This window comes from Rhinolophus hipposideros (assembly GCF_964194185.1).
Source record: "Rhinolophus hipposideros genome assembly, chromosome: 23".
In the NCBI taxonomy this organism is placed as follows: Eukaryota; Metazoa; Chordata; class Mammalia; order Chiroptera; family Rhinolophidae; genus Rhinolophus; species Rhinolophus hipposideros.
Genome location: NC_138069.1, coordinates 717,697 through 742,620, shown reverse-complemented (window position 1 = coordinate 742,620; position 24,924 = coordinate 717,697). Strand labels below are relative to the sequence as shown.

At 41.0% G+C, this 24,924-nt stretch overlaps 2 protein-coding genes across 2 annotated transcripts in view; one reads left to right on the top strand and one right to left on the bottom strand.

Moving 5' to 3' along the window:
- Nucleotides 1-10,442: 10,442 nt before the first annotated feature.
- On the bottom strand, nt 10,443-11,414 carry LOC308491801 (olfactory receptor 11L1-like; the record flags this gene model as incomplete). Its single annotated transcript, XM_081035846.1, has 1 exon — nt 10,443-11,414. One exon carries the CDS (start codon nt 11,412-11,414, stop codon nt 10,443-10,445), a length of 972 nt encoding a protein of 323 aa, XP_080891972.1.
- A 12,858-nt stretch (nt 11,415-24,272) lies between these two features.
- The window catches only part of TRIM58 (tripartite motif containing 58), a gene marked incomplete at its 5' end in the record, with an annotated part of 35,948 nt that continues 35,296 nt past the window's right edge, over nt 24,273-24,924 (top strand). The window contains one exon of the mRNA XM_081035845.1: nt 24,273-24,692. Coding sequence (XP_080891971.1) covers nt 24,273-24,692 — 420 coding nt within the window. The remainder of the gene's footprint in view (nt 24,693-24,924) is intronic.

The window sequence follows — 24,924 nt, the reverse complement described above, 5'->3', positions numbered from 1 at the left end:
GAACTGTGGACCACAAACACAGATTCACGGCCCAGCAGGTTCCGGCAAAGGGGAGGGAGCTGTGGAAGCAGGACTGGCTGTGGTGGTGGTCACGACCATTGCTCTTGACCACCTCTCACAAATCACCTCACCCCTGACCCCACCTATCTGGGTGGATCCCTGCAGATGTAAACAGAACTGCTGAAACATAGGGGCTCTGTATCTGGTGCAGAAAGAGCTTTGGAACTACAAAAGCTCTCCGCATCCCCACAGGGACGTGGCAACCTATGACCCAGGTAAACTATTAACAGAGGAGAAGCCCGTCTCCCAGGGAATCCCCCCATTGTGTGAGAAGCTGGAATGGTACAGAGAAAACATAGCACTACAGTGCTATGTTACAGAGGAAAAAAAAGGCTGCAGTCAGAGAGAAAATAAAACATTCTACCAACAAGTACTGAAAAACAAAAGAAAGACCTCTTCCTATCAACCTGTTGCAGAAGCCACTCCTGTATGTATCTAGGAAGAGAAATAATAAATCAGTAATTGCCATGAATAACCAAGGCAACAAGACAGCTCAGAAAGAAAGTGAAAAGTCTCCAGAAAAGGAACTTAAAGATATGTAAATATGTGACTTAAATGACAGAGAATTCGAGATTACGGTTCTGAAAAAACTCAACGAGATGCATGAAAACACAGAAGGGCAATTTAATGAACTCAAAAACGCAATCAAAGAACAACATGAGCATTTTACGAAAAAGATTGAAATTTTAAAAAGAACCAAATGGAATTTCTGAAGATTAAGAACTCAATAGAAGAAATTAAGAATGAAATAACCAGCTTAGGTAGAAGAGTTTACCAGATGGAGGAAAGAATCAGTGTCATCAAAGACAGAAACCTGGAAATTACACAGATGGAAGAAGAAAGAAACTTGAGACTTAAAAGAAATGAAAGAACTCTACAAGAACTTTCTGACTGTACCAGAAAGAGCATTATAACAATAATAGGCATACCAGAAGGAGAAGAAAGAGAGAAGGGAACAGAGAATATATTCAAACAAATTGTTGATGAGAAATTCCCAAACTTGTGGACAGACCTAGATCCTCGAATCCAAGAAGCAAATTGAACACCTAATTACCTCAATCCCAACAGGCCTTCTCCAAGGCACATTGTATTGAAGCTGTCTAAAATCAACGACAAAGAAAGAATCCTCAAGGCAGCCAGGGTAAAGAAGACGGTAACCTACAAAGGAAAGCCCACTAGATTATCGTCAGATTTTTCAGCAGAAACTCTACAAGCCAAGAGGGAGTGGAACCAAATATTCAAACTATTGAAAGAGAGAAATTATGAACCAAGAATAATATATCCAGCAAAGATATCCTTTAGATATGAAGGAGGAATAAAGACCTTTGCAGACATACAGAAGCTGAGGGAATTTTCTAATACACGACCTGCACTACAAGAAATACTAAAGGAGGCTATTTGACCACCATCAAAAGGGACAATTTGTGGCAACACAAAAAGGGGGAGAGTAACGGCCTGAACCAGAATATGGGAATGGAGAAAGTAAGCGTGCTGAAAAAACTGGAATACTACAAAAATCATACTTTCTTTTACATAAACTTAAGGGTAACCACTCAAAAAAATCCAGAACTGAAATATGTACTGTAATAAAAGAAGAAACAGAGGGAAACATCATAGAATACGACCACACAGAAATAAAAGACAACAACAAAAAGACCAAGAAACAATGGAGACACAGACTTACCAGAAAACTAAAGATAGAATCAAAGGAAATCCTCATGTATCAATAATCACCCTAAATGTAAATAGACTGAAGTCACCAATAAAAAGGCACAGAGTAGCAGATTGGATCAAAAAACTAAACCCAACCATATGCTGCCTACAAGAGACACATCTCAGCTACAAGGACAAGCACAGACTCAAAGTGAAAGGGTGGAAATTGATACTCCAAGCAACTGGTACCCAGAGAAAATAAGGTGTAGCCATAATGATATCAGATGAAACAGACTTCAGGGTGAAAAAGATAACAAGAGACAAAGATGGACATTTCATAATGGTAAAGGGGACTATACAACAAGAAGACATAACAGTCATCAATATTTATGCCCCCAATCAGGGAGCACCAAAATATAACAAGCAACTACTAACAGAACTAAAGGGAAGAATTGACCAAAACACAATTATACTAGGGGACTTAAATACATCATTGACAGCTATGGATAGGTCATCCAAACAGAAAATAAATAACAAAATAGCAGCCCTAAATAACACATTAGATGAAATGGACATAATTGATATATATAGAACACTTCATCCTAAAACATCAGACTATACATTCTTTTCGAGTGTACATGGAACATTCTCAAGGATAGACCATATATTGGGACATAAAATCAGCCTCAGCAAATTTTAGAAGATTGAAATCATACCAAGCATATTCTCTAATCACAAGGCTTTGAAATTGGATATCAACGGCAAAAAGAAAGCAGAAAAAACACAAATACATGGAGATTAAACAACATACTTTTAAAGAACGACTGGGTCAAAGAAGAAATTAGAGGAGAGATCAAAAGATACATAGAAACAAATGACAATGAAAATACATCCTACCAAAATTTTTTGGATGCAGCGAAAGCAGTTTGAAGAGGAAAATTTATATTATTACAGGCCTATCTCAAGAAACAAGAAAAATCCCAAATAAATAACCTCATGTTACACCTTAAAGAACTAGAAAAAGAAGAACAAGCGAAACCCAAGGTCAGCAGAAGAAAGGAAATAACAAAAATCAGAGCAGAACTAAATGAAATATAGAGAAAAAACAATAGAAAAAATTAATGTGACAAAGAGCTGGTTCTTTGAAAAACTTAACAAAACAAACCCTTGGCTAGACTCACTAAGATAAAAAGAGAAGACACTAGTTAACAAAATTAGAAATGAAAAAGGGGAAGTTATCACGGACATCACAGAAATACAAAGGATCATGCAAGAATACTATGAAGGACTATATGGCACCAAATTCAATAACCTAGAAGAAATGGACAAGTTCTTAGAAACATATAGTCTTCCAATGCTGAATCATGAAGAACTGGAAAATCTAAGCAGACCGGTCTCCAGTAACGAAATTGAATCAGTCATCCAAAGCCTTCCCAAAAGCAAAATTCCTGGACCAGATGGCTTCACTAGTGAATTCTACCAAACCTTCAAAGAGGACCTAATACCAATCCTTCTCAAACTCTTCCAAAAAATTGAAGAAGAGATAGTACTCCCTAACTCATTTTATGAGGCCAACATTACCCTGATATCAAAACCTGGTAAGGACAACACAAAAAAAGAAAGCTACAGACAAATATCTCTGATGAATACAGATGCAAAAATCCTATAACAAAATTCTAGCAAATCAAATACAACAATGCATAAAAAGATTATTTACCATGACCAAGTGGGGTTCATCCCCGGGACACAAGGATGGTTCAACATCTGCAAATCCATCAATGTGATACATCACATAAACAAAATAAATTGCAAAAATCATATGATTATATCAATTAATGCAGAAAAAGCATTTGACAAGATACAGCATCCATTTATGATTAAAACACTTAATAATATAGGTATAGAAGAAAAATACCTTAACATAATAAAGGCCATATATGAAAAGCTCTCAGCTAATGTCATAATTCTGGTGAACAACTGAAGCCCTTTGCTCTCCATTCAGGAACACGACAGGGCTGTCCCCTATCACCTCTGCTTTTCAACATAGTGTTGGAAGTCCTCGCCAGAGCAATCAGGCAAGAGAAAGAAATAAAAGGCATCCAAATTGGGAATGACGAAGTTAAATTGTCACTCTTTGCAGATGACATGATGCTATATATAGAAAACCCCAAAGACTCCACCAAAAAGCTATTAGAAACAATCAACGAATACAGTAAAGTTGCCAGCTACAAAATCAACGTACAAAAGTCCATTGCATTCCTATATACTAACAATGAAATCTCAGAAAAAGAAATACAAAAAACAATTCCCTTTGCAATTGCAGCAAAAAGAATAAAATACCTAGGAATAAACTTAACCAAGGATGTGAAGGACCTATATGCTGAAAAGTATAAGACATTTTTGAAAGAAATTGAAGAAGACACAAAGAAATGGAAAGACATTCCATGCTCATGGATTGGAAGAATGAACATAGTTAAAATGGCCATATTACCCAAAGCAATATACAGATTTAATGCAATCCCCATCAAAATCCCAAGGGCATTTTTTAAAGAAATAGAACAAAAAAATCATCAGATTATTTTGGAACCGCAAAAGACCCTGAATAGCCAAAGCAATCTTAAGGAAAAAAAAAACAATGCTGGAGGTATCACACTGCCTGACTTTAGCTTGTACTACAGGGCTACAATAATCAAAACAGCATGGTACTGTCAGAAAAACAGACACATAGGGAAAGGAATAGAATTGAGAACCCAGAAATAAAACCACATAAATATTGACAGATAATTTTTTGACAAAGAGCTAAAAACATACAATGGAGGGAAGACAGCTTCTTCAATAAATGGTGCTGGGAGAATTGGATAGCCACGTGCAAAAGAATGAAACTGGACTGCTATCTGTCACCATGTTCCAAAATTAATTCAAAATGGATCAAAGACTTAAGCATAAGACCTGCCACACTAAACTGCATAGGAGAAAACATAGGTACTAAACTTATGGTTCTTGGGTTCAAAGAGCATTTTTTGAGTTTGACTCCAAAGGCAATGGAAGTAAAAGCTAAAATAAACAAATGGGACTCTATGAAACTTAAAAGCGTCTGCACGGCAAAAGAAACCATCGACAAAATAAAGAGGCAACCAACTGAATGGGAGAAGATTTTTGTAAACAGTACCTCCGATAAGGAGCTAATATCCAAAATATACAAGGAACTCATGAAACTCAACAACAAAAAAATAAACAACCCAATTGAAAAATGGGCAGAGTACCTGAAGAGACATTTCTCCAAAGAGGACATACAAATGGCAAATAAACATGTGAAAAAAATGCTCAACATCACTTATCATAAGAGAAAAGCATATAAAAACCACAATGAGATATCACCTCACCCTAGTCAGAATGACTATCATCAACAAGACAAATAGGACAAATAGTAACAAGTGTTGGAGAGGCTGTGGAGAAAAAGGAACCCTCATCTAGTGTTGGTGGGAATGCAGACTGGTGCAGCCGTTATGTTAGGCACTGTGGAGTTTCCTCAAAAATTTCGAATAGAATTACCATATGACCCAGCAATCCCTCTCCTGGGTATCTACCCCAAAATTCTGAAAACACTTATCCATAAAGACACGTGTGCTCCAGTGTTCATTGCAGCTTTGTTTACGGTGGCCAAGACATGGAAACAACCAAAATGTCCTTCGATAGATAAATGGATAAAGAAGTTGTGGTATATATACACAATGGAAAATTATTTGGTGGTAAGAAAAGATGATATAGGAACATTTGTGACAACATGGATGGATCTTGAAAATATAATGCTAAGTGAAATAAGTCAGACAGAAAAAGCAGAGAACCATATGATTTGATTGATATGTGATATATAAACCAAAAACAACAAAGGAACAAGACAAACAAAGGAGAAACAAAAACTCATAGACACAATAGTTTAGTGGTTACCAGAGAGTAAGTGGGGTGGGGGTTGGGAGATGAGGATAAGGGGGATCAAATATATGGTGATGGAAGGAGAACTGACTCTGGGTGGTGGACACACAATGGGATTTATAGATGATTTAATACAGAATTGTACACCTGAAATCTATGTAATTTTACTAACAAATGTCACCCCAATAAATTAAAAAAAGAAACATTTCACATTTCTGAAATACTTATTTTAAAACATGATACACTTGAGGCTAAAAATGGATAATGAACCGCATGTATAATACCATCTTTTTTAACACCAGCACAGTGGTCTAGAGACCCTCAAAGGAATCGAGAATCAAATTCTGTTTAATTTAAAGCACATTGCATCCACCTCAGTAGAAGGCAGGGCCTTTGAGATACTCACCGTGCACCTCCCACTGGAGACTGGAGTGACTGATGTACAGAATAGGATGGCCTGACTCCAGTGAAGGTCTTGGGAAGCTCACACACTGGCCAATCACAGTGAGTCCTGCCTTTGGAGCTCATTTTCCTGGTTTACTGTTCATTTCTGTGTGAATAGAAACTCTTTCAAGTGGAATTGCTTCACATCACCCTCCCCTTATATTTCATCGTCATTCTGTGGACATGAAAAACTCCTTGCTCTTTAATGCTGGGCCCTGAATATTTTTTTCCACCCCCTTTTTGAAAACATATTTTATAGCTCATGCTAGGGAAGTACACAGCCCATTCTCCCCTCGTTGAGATGGTTCACTAAGACACTGACCACTCCTTCTCATTCATTAAAAAAACAAACAAACAAAGAAAAAAAACAATCACAATTGTCCTTCCTGGAATTCCTGCCCTCAGCCACTGGCTAATCCATCTTTCTTCTCATGACCTGTTTTATCTCACTTAAATTACTATTTCAAGTCACTAAACTTGTACATACCATTTCCCACCCATCCACATAGCACAAATCATCCTATCAGTGGAATTTTTTAAAACTCTGGACTATTAGTCATTGTTTGCTCCATGCCCCTCCTGAGTATTGAGTTCCCTTCTTGAGAATCTGAGACTCTGAAGTCCATTGTTTCTTTGCCTTTATCTTTTTTTTAACTTTATTGGGGTGACATTTGTTAGTAAAATTACATAGATTTCAGGTGTACAATTCTGTGTTACATCATCTATAAATCCCATTGTGTGTTCACCACCCAGAGTCAGTTCTCCTTCCATCACCATATATTTGATCCCCTTTACCCTTATCTCCCATCCCCCACCCCCTTTATCCTCTGGTAACCACTAAACTATTGTCTGTGTCTATGAGTTTTTGTTTCTCATTTGTTTGTCTTGTTCTTTTGTTGTTTTTGGTTTATATACCACATATCAATGAAATCATATGGTTCTCTGCTTTTTCTGTCTGACTTATTTCGCTTAGCATTATACTCTCAAGATCTTTGCCTTTATCTTTAACTGTATCCACAGAGCTACACCTCAACCCAAAATGAATGCTGTCTTTCAGCATGAGACTGAACCCAAACAGGTGAGTGCACAGCCAGGCAACTCAATATCACAATAAATCAATGATTTCCTACTTCAACTAGGCGCTCATTTTTCCTCCCAAATCTACATGTCTGTCTTCAGTCAGCCATCAATCTCATTTTACAAAATGAGTCTGGAATGCCTTTGCCACTTTCTTCAAAAGTCAACCTACATTCTCCATGGTAACTAGAAGCTATTGACCTTTTCTCAGAAACAGAAGTCACATAAGTCCTCAGAGGAGAATTTGTGCAGGTCCTAATCTATTTATTTGAACCTCATCAGACTGCAACGATCCTCTCACAGTAAATAAAATGGTATCTTCACATTTGCCCCCAGATTCCTTCTTTTTCAACATCAGGCTGTCAGTTAACACTCTTTATATTCATTCCTCAAATTTTTTGTCACTAATCTACTCTGACTTCAAGTATGTAAACTTACTCAGATGCTAAAATCTTATGTCTTACAATAACACAGTGACCCCTCCAATAGAGGACTTTATATCTCACCCTTCACAATTGTATTTCTCAGGATAATTGTTTGCATAAACAGAATTGCTACTATTGACTTACAAGCCATTCCCTCCCCCGCTTCACCAGTCTGCTGAGCAGCCTTCCCATTCCAAAGATGTACCTTGTCCAGGAACAACAGACACCTCTGCCTCAGAATCTACATGATAATCTTCACTACCCATGCTCACTTCCTCTTCCTTCCAGAACACTATCTTCTTTAGAAGGGTCTGTACATGCACCTCACTAATCAGTCTTACCACCTATGGGGTTTTTCCTTCTTAGTCCCTTTTCAGGGTTTTCTTCTCTACTTAAAATTTATGTTTGAAATACCTGTATGATCTGGCCTCTCTCTCTCTCTCTCTCTCTCTCTCTCTCTCTCTCTCTCTCTCTCTCACGCATTCTTTCTCAGAAAACTTATAATCTTATTCAGTCCCATATTTTAAAATATCTGTATGTTGAAAATTTCCAAATTTTTAACTCTCAACCAGGTTGCTCCACTGAATCCCAGATCTGCACATCCAAACGTCCATTTGGCATCATTCTGTGAAGCCGCATGTGTGGGTCAATAATATTCTTCTCCTCATATGTGGAGATAGGATCCTAACACGTTTAAAATTAGAAAGAAGCTTTTGGTAAATCACTTAAGTCTGGCTAAATATAAGGCACAATCAATATTCTGATCCGAGATGAACATTTGCAAGATAAGATATTTGATTACTTTTTGATGTTCCACCCAAAAGTTCAGACCCATGATGCTTTCCTCTCTACATTACCCATTTCTTGTTCTATCTCAGATTCCAATGCATCACTTTCCTTCTACCCAGTGGCACTTGAACCAGAGGGATCTGATAAGGACTAAGAACAGCCCTCGCAGATCAAGTCCTGGGAGGAAGAGGGAGCACGAGGCCGGAGGAAGGAGAGCCTAGGACATGCGGTGAGAGGAAATTACAGGAGCTAAAGGGCCTAACGCAGGACATTGCAGATGTTAGAGGAGGCTAACAACTGCCCTCCTGCATGAGAATGAGTGAGTGAGTCCAGGGTTTTCGCTCTGACCTAGCCATCTGTGAGGCCTTTGCAATGATGGGTGAATTACATCATCAAACCTACAATAAGCCACTGTCCTCTCCCATAAGGCTACTGCTTGGACTCTAGCACCTCTTGCTTTTTTCAGTGTTTTCTCTAAAAGCAGTGAGATTTGCAAATGAAGAACATGTCAAGTCACTTCTTAATTGATACCCTTTGATAATCAATTATTTCTCTTAGTGAAAAAACAAACAACAACAAAAAGAAGGCAGGGCGTTTAATGACCCACAAGGACTAGCTCATGTGTTTCTCTCTAGCCTCGTCTCCCTCCATCCCCAGGTTTCCCCCAGCTTCTTCTCCTGCCATTCATGCCATGCTTTCTGCCTGGACATTATTTTCATTTTTATTGTCCTCATCCTTGAAGTGTGGGTTAAGCACTACATAAATATAGAAACCTTTCCTATCCCTCTATGTTGATTCAGATCTTATTGTTCTATGTTCAGGCACCAGCTTACACTTGACTGTTTTATAACAGTCATCACAAATAAAGAGTGCAATCATTCCTCTGATGATTCACTACAGCTCTCCACTTCAAGGCTAGAGGCTCTACTACAGCAACGTCCCCCTTGGACGTTTCCATATCACTGTGCCCACGGGCAACCCAGATTTCAGCAAGGGGGCTGGCATACACGAGGGGATTGAAATATTTGTGGATTTAATGAATGGAATAGTGAGCAGGATTAGAAGAGTTATACTAAATATTGTATTAAATTGTATTATAAGAATATACGAAAATGATTTAAGCCTTTTAATGTATAACCCTTGACTCCCAGGACTCACAAAAGCACATAACACTTTGGATATTTCTCTCGCTTCTCTTCTCACCCCTTCCTCACTCTCTTCCTCCTTTCCTGTCTCTTTCCTTCCCGTCTCTTATCTCCCTTTGACTTCCTTTTTTTCCCTTCCTTCCTCTCTCTCTCTGTCTCTCTCTGTCTCTCTCTCTCTGTCTCTCTCTCTCTGTCTCTCTCATCTTTCATTCTTTTCTAAATGTCTTTCTCCTTCTTCCTCACTTATACTCCCTCCCTTTTCCTTCCTTCTTTTCTTCCTTCCCTCCTTCCTTCCTTGTTTCCTTGCTTCCTTCCTTCCTTCCTTCCTTCCCTCCTTCCTTCCTTCTTTCGTTCCCTAGAATTTCATTACACAAAAAGCATTAAAAAGTCTAAGTTACTATAGACAAATCTTTGGCACTTCAAAAATCCTTCTTTGTTCTTTCATGTCATTAGGAGATAATTTAGTTCAACACACATTTCATATGTATTTTCTTTTAATTCATTCATTCCACAGATATTTAACAAGCACAAGTAGCACCAGGATTGAGTCTACAAGGTCAGTCTCCTAACAGTACTTTTAAAATGTGTAACTTTCCATATATAGGCTTTATGAACTCAAGAGAAGGTCAATCCTATTGCAGATCTGAAAGTAACGTGTGTGATCATCATGCCCTGGAAGTGTACAATCAGATTCGCATTAGAAGGTGAACGTTTCTAAGAACAAAATTGCCCCCAAAATTGTTTGATAGAAACAATGTATCTTCTGAGCAGTTGTTGGCAAAGGACCATGAAGAAGCTGTTTCATTATGGTTTGTAGAATTCAATGTCATGTCAACGCGGCATTCAAGTTTGGAAGCTCTGAATCTACCAGTCACCTGTCCCTCAACTTAATTCACGATGTGTTCTGTGATTTTCCTTACCTAATTAAAAAACTTCCCTTCACTCTTACTCCATAGATGCCGCACTTTCTCCTAATGCCTTTTAAAATGGCCTCTTTGAAATCTTTGTTCCTCAGGCTGTAGATAACCGGGTTCAGCAGCGGTGTGACCACAGTGTAGAAGACAGAAATTACCTTGTTGATGTCAGGTGACAGGTGGGCATGGGGGCGAACATACATTGAAATCATGGTCCCATAGTAGATAGTGACAACAGTCAAATGGGAGCTGCACGTGGAAAAGGTCTTCATCCGGCCAGAGGCGGAAGGAATTCTCAATATGGAGGACACAATGAAAACATAGGACACGAGTGTAAGAAAAAAGCAAATGCACAGCACAACGATTGACAGGATAAAGATGACCATCTCAGTCATATAAACACTGGAACATGAGAGCTGCATGAGGGGAGGGAGGTCACAGAAGAAATGATTGATCTGGTTGGACCCACAGAAATCCAACCTGGAAATCATCAGAGAGGGCAGAAATCCTGTGCCAACGCCTGCAACCCAGGAGACTGCCACCAACTTGGTGCAGATCTCTGGACTCATCAGGAAAGAGTAGTGGAGTGGGCTGCAGATAGCTAGATAGCGGTCATAGGCCATTGTCGCTAGAAGAAAGCACTCGGTAGCCCCGAAGAACACAAAGAAGTAGAGCTGTGCCATGCAGGCGGGGAAGGAAATGGCTTGGCCTCGAGACAGCAGGTTGGCTAGGAGAAGGGGCACAATGGTGGAGGTATACGAGATCTCCAGGAAGGAGAGGTGTTTGAGGAACGTGTACATAGGTGAGTGCAGCCGCTGGTCCTGGATCACCACTGTGATAATGACAACATTCCCTGTGAGTGTGAGGGAGTAGATAAGCAGGAAAATGGCAAAGAGCAGAGTCTGCCACTCAAGAAGGTTCTGGAATCCTAGCAGTTGAAACTCAGCAACAGTGGACACATTTTGGTACTCCATTGCCTGTGGAGGGAGGAAATATTTTGGAAAAGCACTGTACATAGGGCACACAATTCTTTATAACTATAGATGTTTGGAACTTCATACACTAATTTTTTAAATATTTTAGATTTTTATGTACAGCATTTTGTAGGAACAAATGCACAATTTCATCTTGCTGTTGTAAGAATACGTTTTGGTGTCAGAAACTGAATGTGGATATTAGATCTTGGACAGAACCTCAGCAAATTCCATTCATTATGTTCTCTGAAATCAAGAAGTCTCAGGAGCAAAGACATAGGCAAAAAAAGGTCTTTGACTGAAACCAAACTTAGTAACTAACAATAACAACAAATTGGAAAAAAAAAACCCAGACACATGTGGAAGAAAATGCCTTTCTTTACTCATAGGGGAGCTTTGTCTGAAAAAGAAGTCAGACACAGTTTCTCCTATGACTTGTTGGGGAGTTTATTTATTCTTCCCTCAAACAATGCTTATGGATACCCTGGTGTGTGTGTGTGTGTGTGTGTGTGTGTGTGTGTGTGTGTGTGTGTGTGCAGCCCTGTGCTGAGCTAACCTATGCCTCCATCCATGTCCTTTCATGCCCAGTTGGATACGATGTCAGCTACTGCAGTCACTTCGTCCCACATACATACAACAGGTCACCTTTCCTTTGCTTCATTTAATTCATTGTCAAACCCAGTTCTGGTTAAAGCCAATATCTACCTACCATACATGAGTTTCCATGAAATAAAGGAGGTGAAAGGCAACATATAATGTTGGCACTTTAAAATTCTCAACCGATGAACTTCGGTGTGTCCTTAGCACTGTGGAGCAAGCATTTTACATCTCCTTCATCTATTCACTATTCCATTCTCTTCAGCAATTATTTCATAAATGCTCTTCTCTTTTCAACACTTTCTTGTCTGTCTGTACCCTTGGCGGAAGACCTATTATACTGAAAACAAACAAACAAAGAAACAAACAAACCCAGTAAATCCTCCAATGGGAATATCCAGACGCTCAGGCCACTAAATTCACCACCTTTTGCTCCTGTGCCTGTGTCCCTCTGAATAAATGGTCTGTGCCCAGGTTCATTCCATCTTGCCTGTTTGAGGGCTGCAGCCCACTCAGTGGAGGGCAGGTATTACTGCAGGTATTACACTGTCTTACTCTCCTGAACCAATAGCCCCGTCTGCTAGGTTGAACTCGGCATGCCGGTAGGCTGGTTTTCTCTCCCTTCTACAAAGACAAACAGAAGAAAAGCTTTCGCTACTACTCAGTTCTCCAAATGCTGTCTGCATTTGTCTGCTTACTTTCACTTCTTCCTATCTAAACATTTTTGACTCTCTTAGCTGCCCCTATTCCCACTGGGATCCGCTGCAGTCCGGTTTACCCCTGCCCACCCCACCTAAATCACTCAAGGATATCGTCACCCTCCAATCATCCAGCCTTGTTCCTAATGGTCTTGATCTGTCGTCACCTTTGCACAGTTGATCCCTCCATCCTGGATCTACACTTGTCCCGTAACTCACGGCTACGAGCTCTCTGAGTTCAATTATCACTCTGTCTTTTCACATGTTATTTATTGCTTTTTTTAGCATCTCCACTTCCTCTGATATACTAATGGTGACCTCTGGGTTGAGCTCTCAGTGTGCCATCACTCCCTTCATGGTTTGATTCAGTCTCTGGCCTTTCAGTGCCATTGCGGGGTTCTTAACACCCAAATGTGTGCATCAGGCTTGAATGTAAGCCGCATATAAGCAAACGCTCCATTGTAAAGGCAACACTCACATGCCTAGTCAGCATCTGAAACTTAAAGGCAATTAATCTGCATTCCTGCCTCCCCCACAGCCTTCTGTGAGCCTCCTCAGCTCATGAATGGTCACTCCATCCTCACTCTTGCTCAGGTCAGAAACCCTTAATTTGACTCTTTTCTCCCAGAAAAATCAATTGCCTCCACCTGGAAATATCTCCAGAATTTGGTCACTATTTACCACCACCATCACACCCCTTCTGGAAAAAGTGCCACTGCCAGAGTGAAACTTTTAAAACAGAAGGCAGAGCGTGTCACTCCCCTGCTCAAAGCTCTCAACAGCATCAGCTCACACTGGGGACATAACTGTCCTCACTGTGACCGCTCCTGACAAGTGAGCAAAACAATGTGGCTAAACAATCAGCTTATTCACACACCAGGAATGGACTGTTCTGCTGATTTGCTTTGTTTTTCATCTCCATTGGAGTTCGTTGTTTTTGCTTTGTTCTCTTTCCTCCTTTTGTACTTGGGCAGAATCACTGGGAATATTATCTTCATTTGACCATGAAATATATTCACCTCAAGTACAAATGTCTTAACAAAGCCTATGAACTTGCTATCAGGAAACATAACACTGGATGTGTCATGCATATATTGTATGATACGGTTTGTGCTTTCTTAAAGTTTAAGAAAGGAATGAAAAAAGCAAAACCCTCATCCCTGCTGCTCTCATCTCACTGCCTCTTCAACCAACTGTCCCCCAGCCCATTCTGCTCCCAGCACTCTGGTTTCCTGAGTATTCTTCAGGCTGCTTGGGACTCACCTCATTTTTTACTCAAAACAGTTTCCTGGTATTGTCCCTGAATATTTCCACTTGGTCATTTCTCATGTCCTTGCAGTCTGTTCAGATATCACTTTCTCCATGACCACTCTATAGCCATTTCAGGAGCTTATGTATGCTGTGTGTGTCCTGGTTTAAAGGCATGATATTCCTACAGTTCTGACTTGAAGCCATTGAATTGACAAGTAAGGATATTATTATTTAATGATAATAGATTGATTTTTTAAAGTTCAATGTAATTAAGATAATTCTAGCGCCTGGAAATAATCAGTATTTAGTAATCAGTATTTTTTAATAGGTAGGGAGTTCCTCATTACTGACAGTATTTGAGCAAATAGTGATTAACAAAGTTCAGTTTCCCTGTACACTTGAATTTACATTGGGTGAGGGACTCAGATTGATTGATTGATTGACTGATTTTGATTTGTTCAGAAAGAGGGAGATATGATGAATGTTCCTGAAACAGCAAGCCTCATAGATTCTCTTAGTAAAATAGCAATGACGTTTTGGAAAATGAAAATTTTTTGTCTTCTTTTTCTAATTTTTTGCAAGTATATTACTAGGGAATTCAATAAAGAAACGAACAGTGAACAGATAAAAAAAATAATTTAAACATGGAGAATAATGAGGCCCTGGTTTGGAAGACCAAAATGAAAACAAAATAGTGTTGTTTTACAATAGACTAAGCTTATAGACATTTGGTTCAACCTGCTAGTCATCTGAAGTCCTGCTCACAACGTACATTCACGTGAACAAGGAAAGTGAACTTTGTTAATCACTATTCTTTGCTCAAATACTTTCAGTAATGAGGAACTCACCACCTATTAGAATACTGGTTAATTAAGTACTGATTATTTCAAAGTGCTAGAATTACCTTAATTGCATTGAGCTTAGGGAAGAAAAAGATCCACCTTCCAAAATGGTGAGCTGCTTCAGTACCGGCTACTATTGTAAGCTCATTTCTTCTTGGTTTCTTTTTCATTGTTAGTTTTAGAACAATTTAGGCAAGATAATTTACTTTGTTTCATATAAATAATGTAGTACAAAAGACTAAAGTTGTTTTAATAATGAAGAATAATTTATTGAATTCTGTGTAACTTTAGAATTCAACATCTAGAACCACAACAAACAACACAACATAATTAATGCATTTGACACCGAAAGACGCTCTATTTTGATTTCCTTCTGAAAACCCTCGGGCGATCTGTAGGGACCTCCCTACCTTTGCCTGTCCCCAGCATGGGGAACCCTAAGTCTTCTCTGCTCCAGGATGTGCCTTGTCTTCCTGTAATCCAAGTGTGGCCTGTGCTTTCTTCATGTGAGCAGGACTGTGCCATCTTCTACTGGGGTTTGATGCTGGGTGAAGCTGACTTCTCCTTTCAATAACTCTTGGTTTCTTGGGGACCTGGCTCTTCCAGAGTCGCAGTCCCCAAATAATCTTCTGTAATTTGCCAATGAAGTGAATAAGTAATGGAACCAACCTTCGGAGATTCTACTGTGTCCACTGAGGCTTACCTGCCATGAGACACTGGGGATAGATACAATTGTTACATCCTCTTGTATTTTTTTATTTAACTTAGGATCAATCTCAATAATGTGGAACTAAAAATTGAATCAAACAAAAGAATGTTTCTCTAAAATCTGGCAAGCAGGCAAGTAGCGAGTGACACATCCTGAGGACTCAATGTATTACAGCTGCTTCATGTTGATGGCTATCTGCCATCATACTTTAATTACAGGTGTGTCTAAAAAAAACCACCATAATTTATGACTGCAAATTCATTCATGCAATGAAATCAATTTGTACCTAAGCTCATTTTAAGTGTGAATCCGTCAATTTAACAAAGAAAATAGCTGAACTGGTCTGCAAGTCTGTCTTAGCTTGAGTTTTAGAGATGAGTTGGAAAGGTTCTCAATTCATCCACAATATACCGTGTTTCCCCGAAAATAAGACCTAGCCAGACAATCAGCTCTAATGCATCTTTTGGAGCAAAAATTAATATGACCTGGTATTATATTATTATATTATATTATATCATATCATATTATATTATATGATTATATTATATTATAAAGACCTGGTCTTATATTATGGTAAAATAAGACCGGGTTTTATACTAACTTTTGCTTCAAAAGACGTATTAGAGCTGATTGTCCGACTATGTCTTATTTTTGGGGAAACATGATAGCAGGAGTTTTTTTTAAAAATACAAGCATATGGAACCAAGTGTGTAGATGGTCATTATACTCTGATTCATTGATGTGTGATCATATATATATAGATATATATGGCGGGAGAGAGAGAGAGAGAGAGAGAGAGAGAGAGAGAGAGAGAGAGAGAAAGACAAAACGGTATACACATTTTAAGAAAGAAAAACACTGTATTAAAATTGTAATACTCAATATATACTGATAACAAAAGATGAATATATGCCGATAACAGAATATGAATACAAGTCATGTTTGACTTCTGCAATTACAAGAGGTGCTCAAAGTGGTTACCATCAGCGTAATTTTAATACAGTTGTTTTCCTTTCTTAAAATGTGTATACATTTTTTGGCTATATATATACATATATGTATTTCAAAATAATGATTCACGTGTACATTTTTCAAAAAACCTGGAGAGGGAAAGAAATAGACAAAAATATTAGTACATTTGTTTTAGTGCTGCACATAAATGGATGTTTATTTTTTAACTCAACATCATTCTTAATGTAAAATCAATGATAATAAAAAGTAAGTATGGAATGTTTGAAGTGAGAAACCACTGTGAGATGAAATGCACAGCAAGTGGCCGTAACTGAGTACCCTTAGGATATGACGCACATTGGGTTATCAGAAGCCATGGAAAATAAGAGGCTGCTGCAAAGAACGGCCAAGTTACTTGGGGTGGGATCCATAGTGCTGTCTCCCAGAGTGAGGCCGTTGACAGCTACCTTCCAAACTTTTCTTGTGTCCCACATATGGGTTAGTGCAATTGGGTTACTACTGTATAGTCTATTAGTTAGCTTTTTTGCAGCTAATTTTATATAGTCTTGTCATGGCTTTCTATGCAGCTATTTTTACAGCTAGTTTCCATCATAGACCTTTTCTTGTTAAATTAAAAAAAATTGAACACCATTTATGGACTGCATAATAGCCCATTGTTTCGGGTAGGCCCTTCACACCTGTTCTGATACCAATATTTTGTACCTCCTGCATGTTTGCAGAAAGAAAACAATAGACATGACGATGTCTGCAAAACAGATCATGTCTCCACTTTCTGACAGCGGCAGTGATGAAGACAGAACCTCTGTACACATCAGCCACAGCTGCATGTAGAAGATGGGAGGGTGCTAGGCCTACCAAAACCATAACTGCCTATAGCTGGGGAGAGCCCGCCAGCCAGCACAGGCGGCATGAACAGCACACAGACATGACCAGAAGGTGTCAGCTTCACGAGTCAGGTGGCCAGCAAGAGCAAGTCGTGGCGGTTGGTGACAGGGGAAATTGTCTCTTCTACGTGGCAAGAAGAGGTGAGAGGAAAGGTGGATAAACAGCCCCTCTAAGAGTGAAGTGGTTAATGATGATGAAAAACACGTATCATGAAATATGTAAATTACAAAGCATGGATTACTTATCTAAGTTTCAAATGGGGTTAATGATGTAAACTCTTAGATAAACCTACAAATGTGTACCATAGCTTGGAAATTTTTTCCAATACCCTTTTATTTCTCATGAGCACCATGGCTTCTGATATGCAATATAGCCTAAGGAATGTTCAATTATGGGCATTTGTTGTGCATTTTCTTTCCTAGTGCAGCAAAAATCCTGTTATTAACTCCTCATTTAGAACATCATAAATGTATTTCAGTAAAGTTTGTTACATATTAATTAAGAATTGTAATTTTGTGTGAAAAATAAGAATCAATTTATATGTATCACACAAAAACAGTTTATAGATATTCCTTTTTCAAAATATTTTTTTATTGCAGAAGGGGAACAGTGTGTATTTCCAAGACCTTATTGGGGAACAGTGTGTTTTTCCCAAGACCCATCAGATCCCAGTCAAGCTGTTGTCCTTCTGTGTTGTGGAGGGCGCAGCTCAGCTCCAAGTCCAGTCGCCGTTTTCAATCTAGTTGCGGGGGCCACAGCCCACCAACCCGTGTGGGAGTCTAACTGGAGACTTTTTTCTTAAGAGCATGTACTCTAACTAACTGAGTCATCTGGCCGCCGCTACAGATATTCTTAAATATTCAAATTTTCATCTAGAAATGGTGTTTTAAAATTCCTTTTTGTGTTTCCCAGTACAGCTGGTTTTTAAGTTTTCTTCATAAGCATATGATTAATTCATTTATCGCAACACAGAAAAATTTTAAATTATGTAATTATTTATCACTATACATGTGTTGTTTGAAAAATAATATATTTAAGGACAATTTTAAAACTAATCTACTGTTGTTAAGTCATTTCAATTTAAGAGAAGAGATATTTCATTATAATAACAACCTAAATTCATTGTAAATGCAAAATAATGATAATTTTATTGCAATAATATAGCCAACAAGTCTTGAGTATGTATTTAGTTGGAATCACAGTGCCTTGATCTCAGCTTCACAACAGCTCTACATCCATCTGCACATATGGAATCTGAGGCCTAGGAAGGACGTGATTTGTTCAAGGTCACTATGGCACCTTGAGTTCCACCTAGAAAGTGTGGATTGAAAGGCCATATTTGTGTGTGTGTGTGTGTATATATATATACACACACTATATATATATATATATATATATATAATTATATGTACACGTATATATGTAATATATATTCCACGAAAAGCCATCCGGCCTAAGAGAAAGGTTATAAGAGTTTATTTGAGCCAAACTGACGACAATTTCTGGGAAGCAAGGTCTCAACAAATTGAGAAAATGCTCCAGAAAATGGCCATTTTGCAACTCATTTTATACATTAGAATCAAAGGAGGAGAGTTACATGAAATCCATTGGTTGTAGATTAAGGGGGTGGGAGAAAGCAAAGCAGGGAAATCTCTGGGATTCGATAAAAAGCAAAATGGAGAGACACACATTTCTTTTACATTGGTGGGTACAGGGTAGTTAATAGCATTTTACAGCACACAGAAATAGTATTTAGGGAACAAGATAACAATAAAGGATTTTGTAGTTTCCTGCTCTATGTGGTGGGTTATGCCCCCTTGGGGGTCTGGAGAAAGATGAATTACTCTGACATTCCAAGCGTATGTTATCTTAGATGCAAAAAGAGGACAGATGGGCTCACTTAAGGTAAAGATTGACCTTTGTTAAGGAAGGATGTGAGTTCCCCTCCATGGCACACCTTAGTTAGGAATTTTTATGTTCACACCATCCTATGTGGTTATTTTCAGTCTCCTGAGCTTGTCAGGTTTAACATGTGGCCCCTTTTCCATCATATATATATATATATATATATATACACATATATGTATATAATCTCTTGCTTCTCTGGGCACAGGGAGTGGTAGAACCCTGCCATACCAGATATACTTGTTTACAAATAATGAAGGAGAAGGAAGTGTATTTAAGTCCATAGAAGTCACTGGGTGAGCATGGGGACAGAGCGCTTATCTGCAGGCTTCCTGGAGCACACTGCTTTAGCTTTTGAGCAGTGTGCTTGAGAAGCTCCGAGATAAGGTGGGGTGTGCTCGGTGGAGAATGCTGTGGGCTTTTAGAATCATGCCAAGAGGAAAGGAATGGGAAAGAAGTAGAGACATTCCATCCGATTTGGAGAAGTTAAACATGGATGATTTTAAAGGAGGAATTACATAGTTTTACGAGAGGAATTAAAATTGCTCTATTTAACCATAAAAGTAGAAATGTCATTAATAAATGGAGCCTTTAGGAAAATATATTTTGCTTCAATGAAAAATAAGACATTCTAAAACTTCTGTTTGATGTTCAAGCACAGGGAATTATCACTTGGTTAGTTACTATATAGGGAAATTATTTGGTAGATAGGGAGGACATCCAAATTGTTTCAAAAATGTGATTTTATGATCTCATACACAAAAGTTCTTTTGAGTTAACTTTGGGACACAGTTTTTTGACAAAATTTAAATTCACCTTTGCCAGTATAGATATTGCCTCCGCAGAGGGACAGAGAGCAGGGATTTTTCCAGGATGCATTAATTATAGACTTTATTTTCAAAGAAGAGTCACCACCTGTTTCAAACACCATTCTAATTGTTCACTGCTGCTGGGAACTTGATGTGTGATAGAGACAGAATTCTAAGTCTAGCAATCGAAATGATTTCTGTAATTGTTTTCATAATTTTATCTTTATTTTAATTTTCCTATACAGTAAGAATGACAATTATCCAAACATTGTATCTCATTGCTTAGTGAGTTCTCTGTATTTATATGATGTGCTGGGGCTGTAATGAGTATAAGGTATGCTTTGTGTTACCTTTGCAATCCAGTGATGGATGATACTGCATTTCTTAGAATTCCTTTATGCCCAAGTACAAACCTGGGCAAAATGGTTGTTTATAATTTAAAACCACTACCTACAATCAAGTAACTGAATAAACCTGGTAAAATAATTGAAACTAGCCACGGAAGATAAATGACCTATCTAGGGATAAATGATTACTCTTTTCTTGACAGCTGCATCTTGAAATTCGCAGATCATTTATTGTTGTCTTCATAAACCTGCTGGCACCTAATTAGGAAGAAAACATCCCCATAGGGCACACACAATGAAGATATGGGGACATCAGAACAACTAGTCCTGCACACATTGAACAGATACATCCCCAAAGATTTTCACTTTCCTCCCTTTCTTTCAGCTGCATTACGCAGCTGGGTCGTGAGGGACGAGACAAGCATTTGTTGACTGCATATTAGATGCCAGACTCACGGTGCATCACATCCCACATAAGCCTTGTAAAAGGACCTGTTTCACCCACCAGGGGCACACAGGGGCATATCAGAGCACCGGCGTTTGCATACAGGTCTGTTTCAGCTTCAAATCCGTGTGTCTTTCACCACAGTGCACTGTTTTCAAAGCACCGGGCATTGCTGGTGCTATCTTAGTGGAATCAGACTCAAATGGGCACCAAGAGAAATGAGTAAATGTTCGTATGGGTGATGTCAGGTTTCAATAGCTGGGCATTTGAGCCTGACACTTGGTGCCCGGCTCCCAAAAGCATCTACGGTCCTGCAGGAGGAGGACCGTTCCTGTGCTGGTGTGCACAGCAGCAGCAGCATGGAACACAGACTCGAATTGGAGTGAAGACTGGGCCCCTGCATTTGTTCACACCTCAAGTTTCTCATGACTAAGACACGGATGGCGTGTACGACACCTCCTTCAGAGAGTGCCTGCAAATGTCACATGGGACATTGCATTTGTTAATTTATTCCAGAACCTATAGTGCCCTTTATGCTGTGCAGGCCCAGAATAAAAGGATTTTGCAATAAAAATATGAACAAGATATATTCTTGTCCTTGAATCCGTTAAATGACTTCACAGAAAATTGTAATGTAAACACTCTTTAACATAACCTCACTACAAAGTCTGCCTTTGTTAAGGCACATGTGCTGATGCCCTCCTGTGCCTGGGAAGCGCTTCTCCCAAAGCCTGCAGAGTCTCAGAGACCCTGGGCTCTCCCTTGTCCTGGGAAACATTCTGTGCTTCACTCTCTGCCTCCGAATGCCTCCCACCAAGGCACAGAAGTGCCTGGGCGTGGGCCCTCAGGGAAAGCTGAGGCTGTATGCACAGAGGACTTAGGTGACCTTGGCTCAGGGACTCATTGAAAAAGAAACAGTAAAAAGGCAAGCACAACTGCTGAAATGAAAACCAACAGACATCTTTTGGAAAACCACAAGCAGGAAGGAAAACGCTGTGTCAGTGGCTGTTGCTTTTGAGGTTTGGGATGGGTGTTTTCTTTTTCTTTTCTTTCACTTTGGACTGAGCTGAGCTTGGGGCTAATAGAGCAGGAATCCCTAAAACTGAGGCAAAGGGTATGGCCAGGGAGCCCTGAGAGCCTTGGTGGAAAGGATTCAGGCTATCAGAGAACACGGATGCCTCCAGGAGACACCTTCAGGAGCCCAAAACCACGATGACAGAGATGTTAGGAAGGGTGAGAGGGAGAAGGTCAGGATGAAGGACCACATATTGTCAAGAACGCAGGCCACTGATGGAGAAGGGGATGGCATGGCCCATTGGGGGTAGCTAAAAGGTTTGGAACTAATCAACCTGCACATGAGTCAGAGTTCAAAGTCATGGTGAGGGTGGGGGGCCCAAATGTGGTTTTATCAGCACATACACAGAGGTGTTTTATTCACCCCTGAAGAAAGGTCATGAGAAAGCATAACTTTAAGTCAGACCAAACCTACTAAATAAGAAAGTGCCTGGGGAGGCCCTTCACATACTGTCTGTAAATAAATAGCATCTAGTTATACCACAGTCCACTGCCTCCTGCGTGGGAGGGGAGGGCCTGTAAGGGAAATGGGATTTCTAAGAACAATGACTTTGACCTCCATCCCGGCCTTCCAATGCCAGGGACAGAACAGAGCTCAGTGGTCCCAGAACCAGCCAGGGAAGACCTGCCATCTGACATCAGCTCACCACTCACCTCACCCTCCTAAAAAACCACTGTGATCCCCACAGCAGAAGCCTTACTCCCTCTTAGCCTCCTAGACACTAGGGAATCTTCATTCAAGGGAGCCGTGCTATTACTCCATCCATACACTTGAGCAAATGCACTGCTTTATGTCTCTGAATAAAATAGAAACATGTTCTAGCATCTCCCAGAGTCACAGCAATAAAAAGCATAATCATATACATACGAGTAAGATGTAGAAAAATATGGATCTCACATTTGACATTATATGGTCACCTTTGAAATTCTCTCCTCCATTAGCTTCTAGGATAAACTGTGCTGCTTCTGTTCATTTGTTTGTTCACTTATTTGTTCCACCAGTATTTATTGGGTGCCTGTATGTGCCAGGGACTCTTCAAGGTCCTGGGGATACACAACTGAAAAAAGCAGGAAAAGCATCCCCCGGTCCTCATGTCCCTTACATTTTGTCCCACTACCCTTCTGCCATTCATTTGGCTACACCTTCTCTTTGTCTTTAATTAAATATACACCTACTTAATACATGCCGGCCCCTGTAGCAAATGTGTGATGCCTGTTGGCCTACTTAGTCCTGAATGGCCCAGCACTGTCCTCAGAGGTCACAGGAAATGGGGCACAGAGAGTTAACAGAGCTCCTCTGAAGTGCCTCAGCTGGCAAGTGGCATGGTCTTCAGCCAGGGCACACTTTCCTGTCATGGAGCACTCTGTGCTTTTGCTTTCTCTTCTAACCTTGTGTTTTGCTCATACCTGTCTATGTTCTCAAAGAATCTATCTGTCTTCATTATCCACTTAACCTTTAGACGGAAGGCCTCAAACCCTATAGACTCTGTCCTCTGCCAAAGCTCGAAGCCCTCATCCTCAGAATAAGGACCCACAAACCTCAGGAGTGGAGCTATAAGGACCTGAGTCATCTGGCCCCGCCTGTCACTGGGGCTTTCTCTGCTGTCAGTCATCCTCATGTGGATACTCACCAGCTTGCGCGGGGCTGGGGGCTGGGCACATCCCACCTCTCCACTGTAGCTAGCCACAAGCTCTGTGCCCTCTCACATTTCTGCTCACATAGCCCCCTCTGGCCTGCAGCTTGCAGTCACTCTCCCATCAGGCCATAGCTCAGAACCCCAATGGCCAGATCTCTCTCTCTCTCTCTCTCTCTCTCTCTCTCTCTCTCTCTCTCTCTCTCTCTCTCTCTCTCTCTCTCTCTCTCTCTCACACACACACACACACACACACACACACACATTTGGGCATGTCTCCTTCAACTCATCTACTCATTTCTTTATCATGAGCTAATTAACAAGAGGCAGGAAAACAGAGGTTTGGAAAAAGAATTTAAGAACGCTTTCTGCAGACAAGGATGGAGAGACCATGGGGCAGTGCGGACACAGCGAAAGGGAGAAGCTGAGCACTTCTCCACATTAGCAGGCGGTGAAAACAGGAGCAGAGCCTGCATTAGGGCGCGCAGTGAGGGGCTCCAGATACTAGACGCTGGAGAACTGGAGCGCTCATTGGCCCTGGGGGCCAAGGGCATCTGCTTTGTCACTTTTCACCGGGAGTGGCTCCCTTGGCCTGGACCCCAGCTTGCTGATAAGAGGGGCCCCTGCCCGCTGGTCCTCAGGCAGGGCCCCTCCCGAGTGCAGACGGCAGGGAGACGGCGCAGCGCGGGCATGGCCTCGGGGGCGCCCGGCCAGCTGCTGCGCGAAGAGGCACGGTGCCCCGTGTGCCTGGACTTCCTCCAGGAGCCGGTCAGCGTGGACTGCGGCCACAGCTTCTGCCTGCGCTGCATCTCCGAATTCTGCGACAAGTCCGACAGCGCGCAGGGCGGCCTCTACGCGTGTCCGCAGTGCCGCGGGCCCTTCGCGCGGGAGGGCTTCCGGCCCAACCGGCAGCTGGCCAGCCTGGTGGACCGCGTGCGGCAGCTGGGGCTGGGCGCGGGGCTGGCGGGGGCGCAGTGCGCGCGCCACGGCCAGGAGCTGAGCCGCTTCTGTGAGGACGACCAGGCGCCCCTGTGCTGGATGTGCGACACCGAGCCGGAGCACAGGGGCCACCGCACGGCGCCGCTGCAGGAGGCCGCCCGGCACAACCAGGTGAGCCGCGCTCCGCGGGCGGGCGGGAGGAAGTGCCCTGGAAGTGCCCTCTGACGCGAGTGGCTGAGCGGAGGTGCTGGGTCAGCTGCCAGGACGCAAGGCCAGTGCCAGCAGCTGGTCTGCACTGCCCACGCGCCCCCCGCGCCCGCCGGCACAGCGCGCACTGGGGTCTGGGCTCCACGCCTTGGGTTCGCGGTAGCCCCCTCGGAACCCCTGTGAGGGAGCTCTGAGG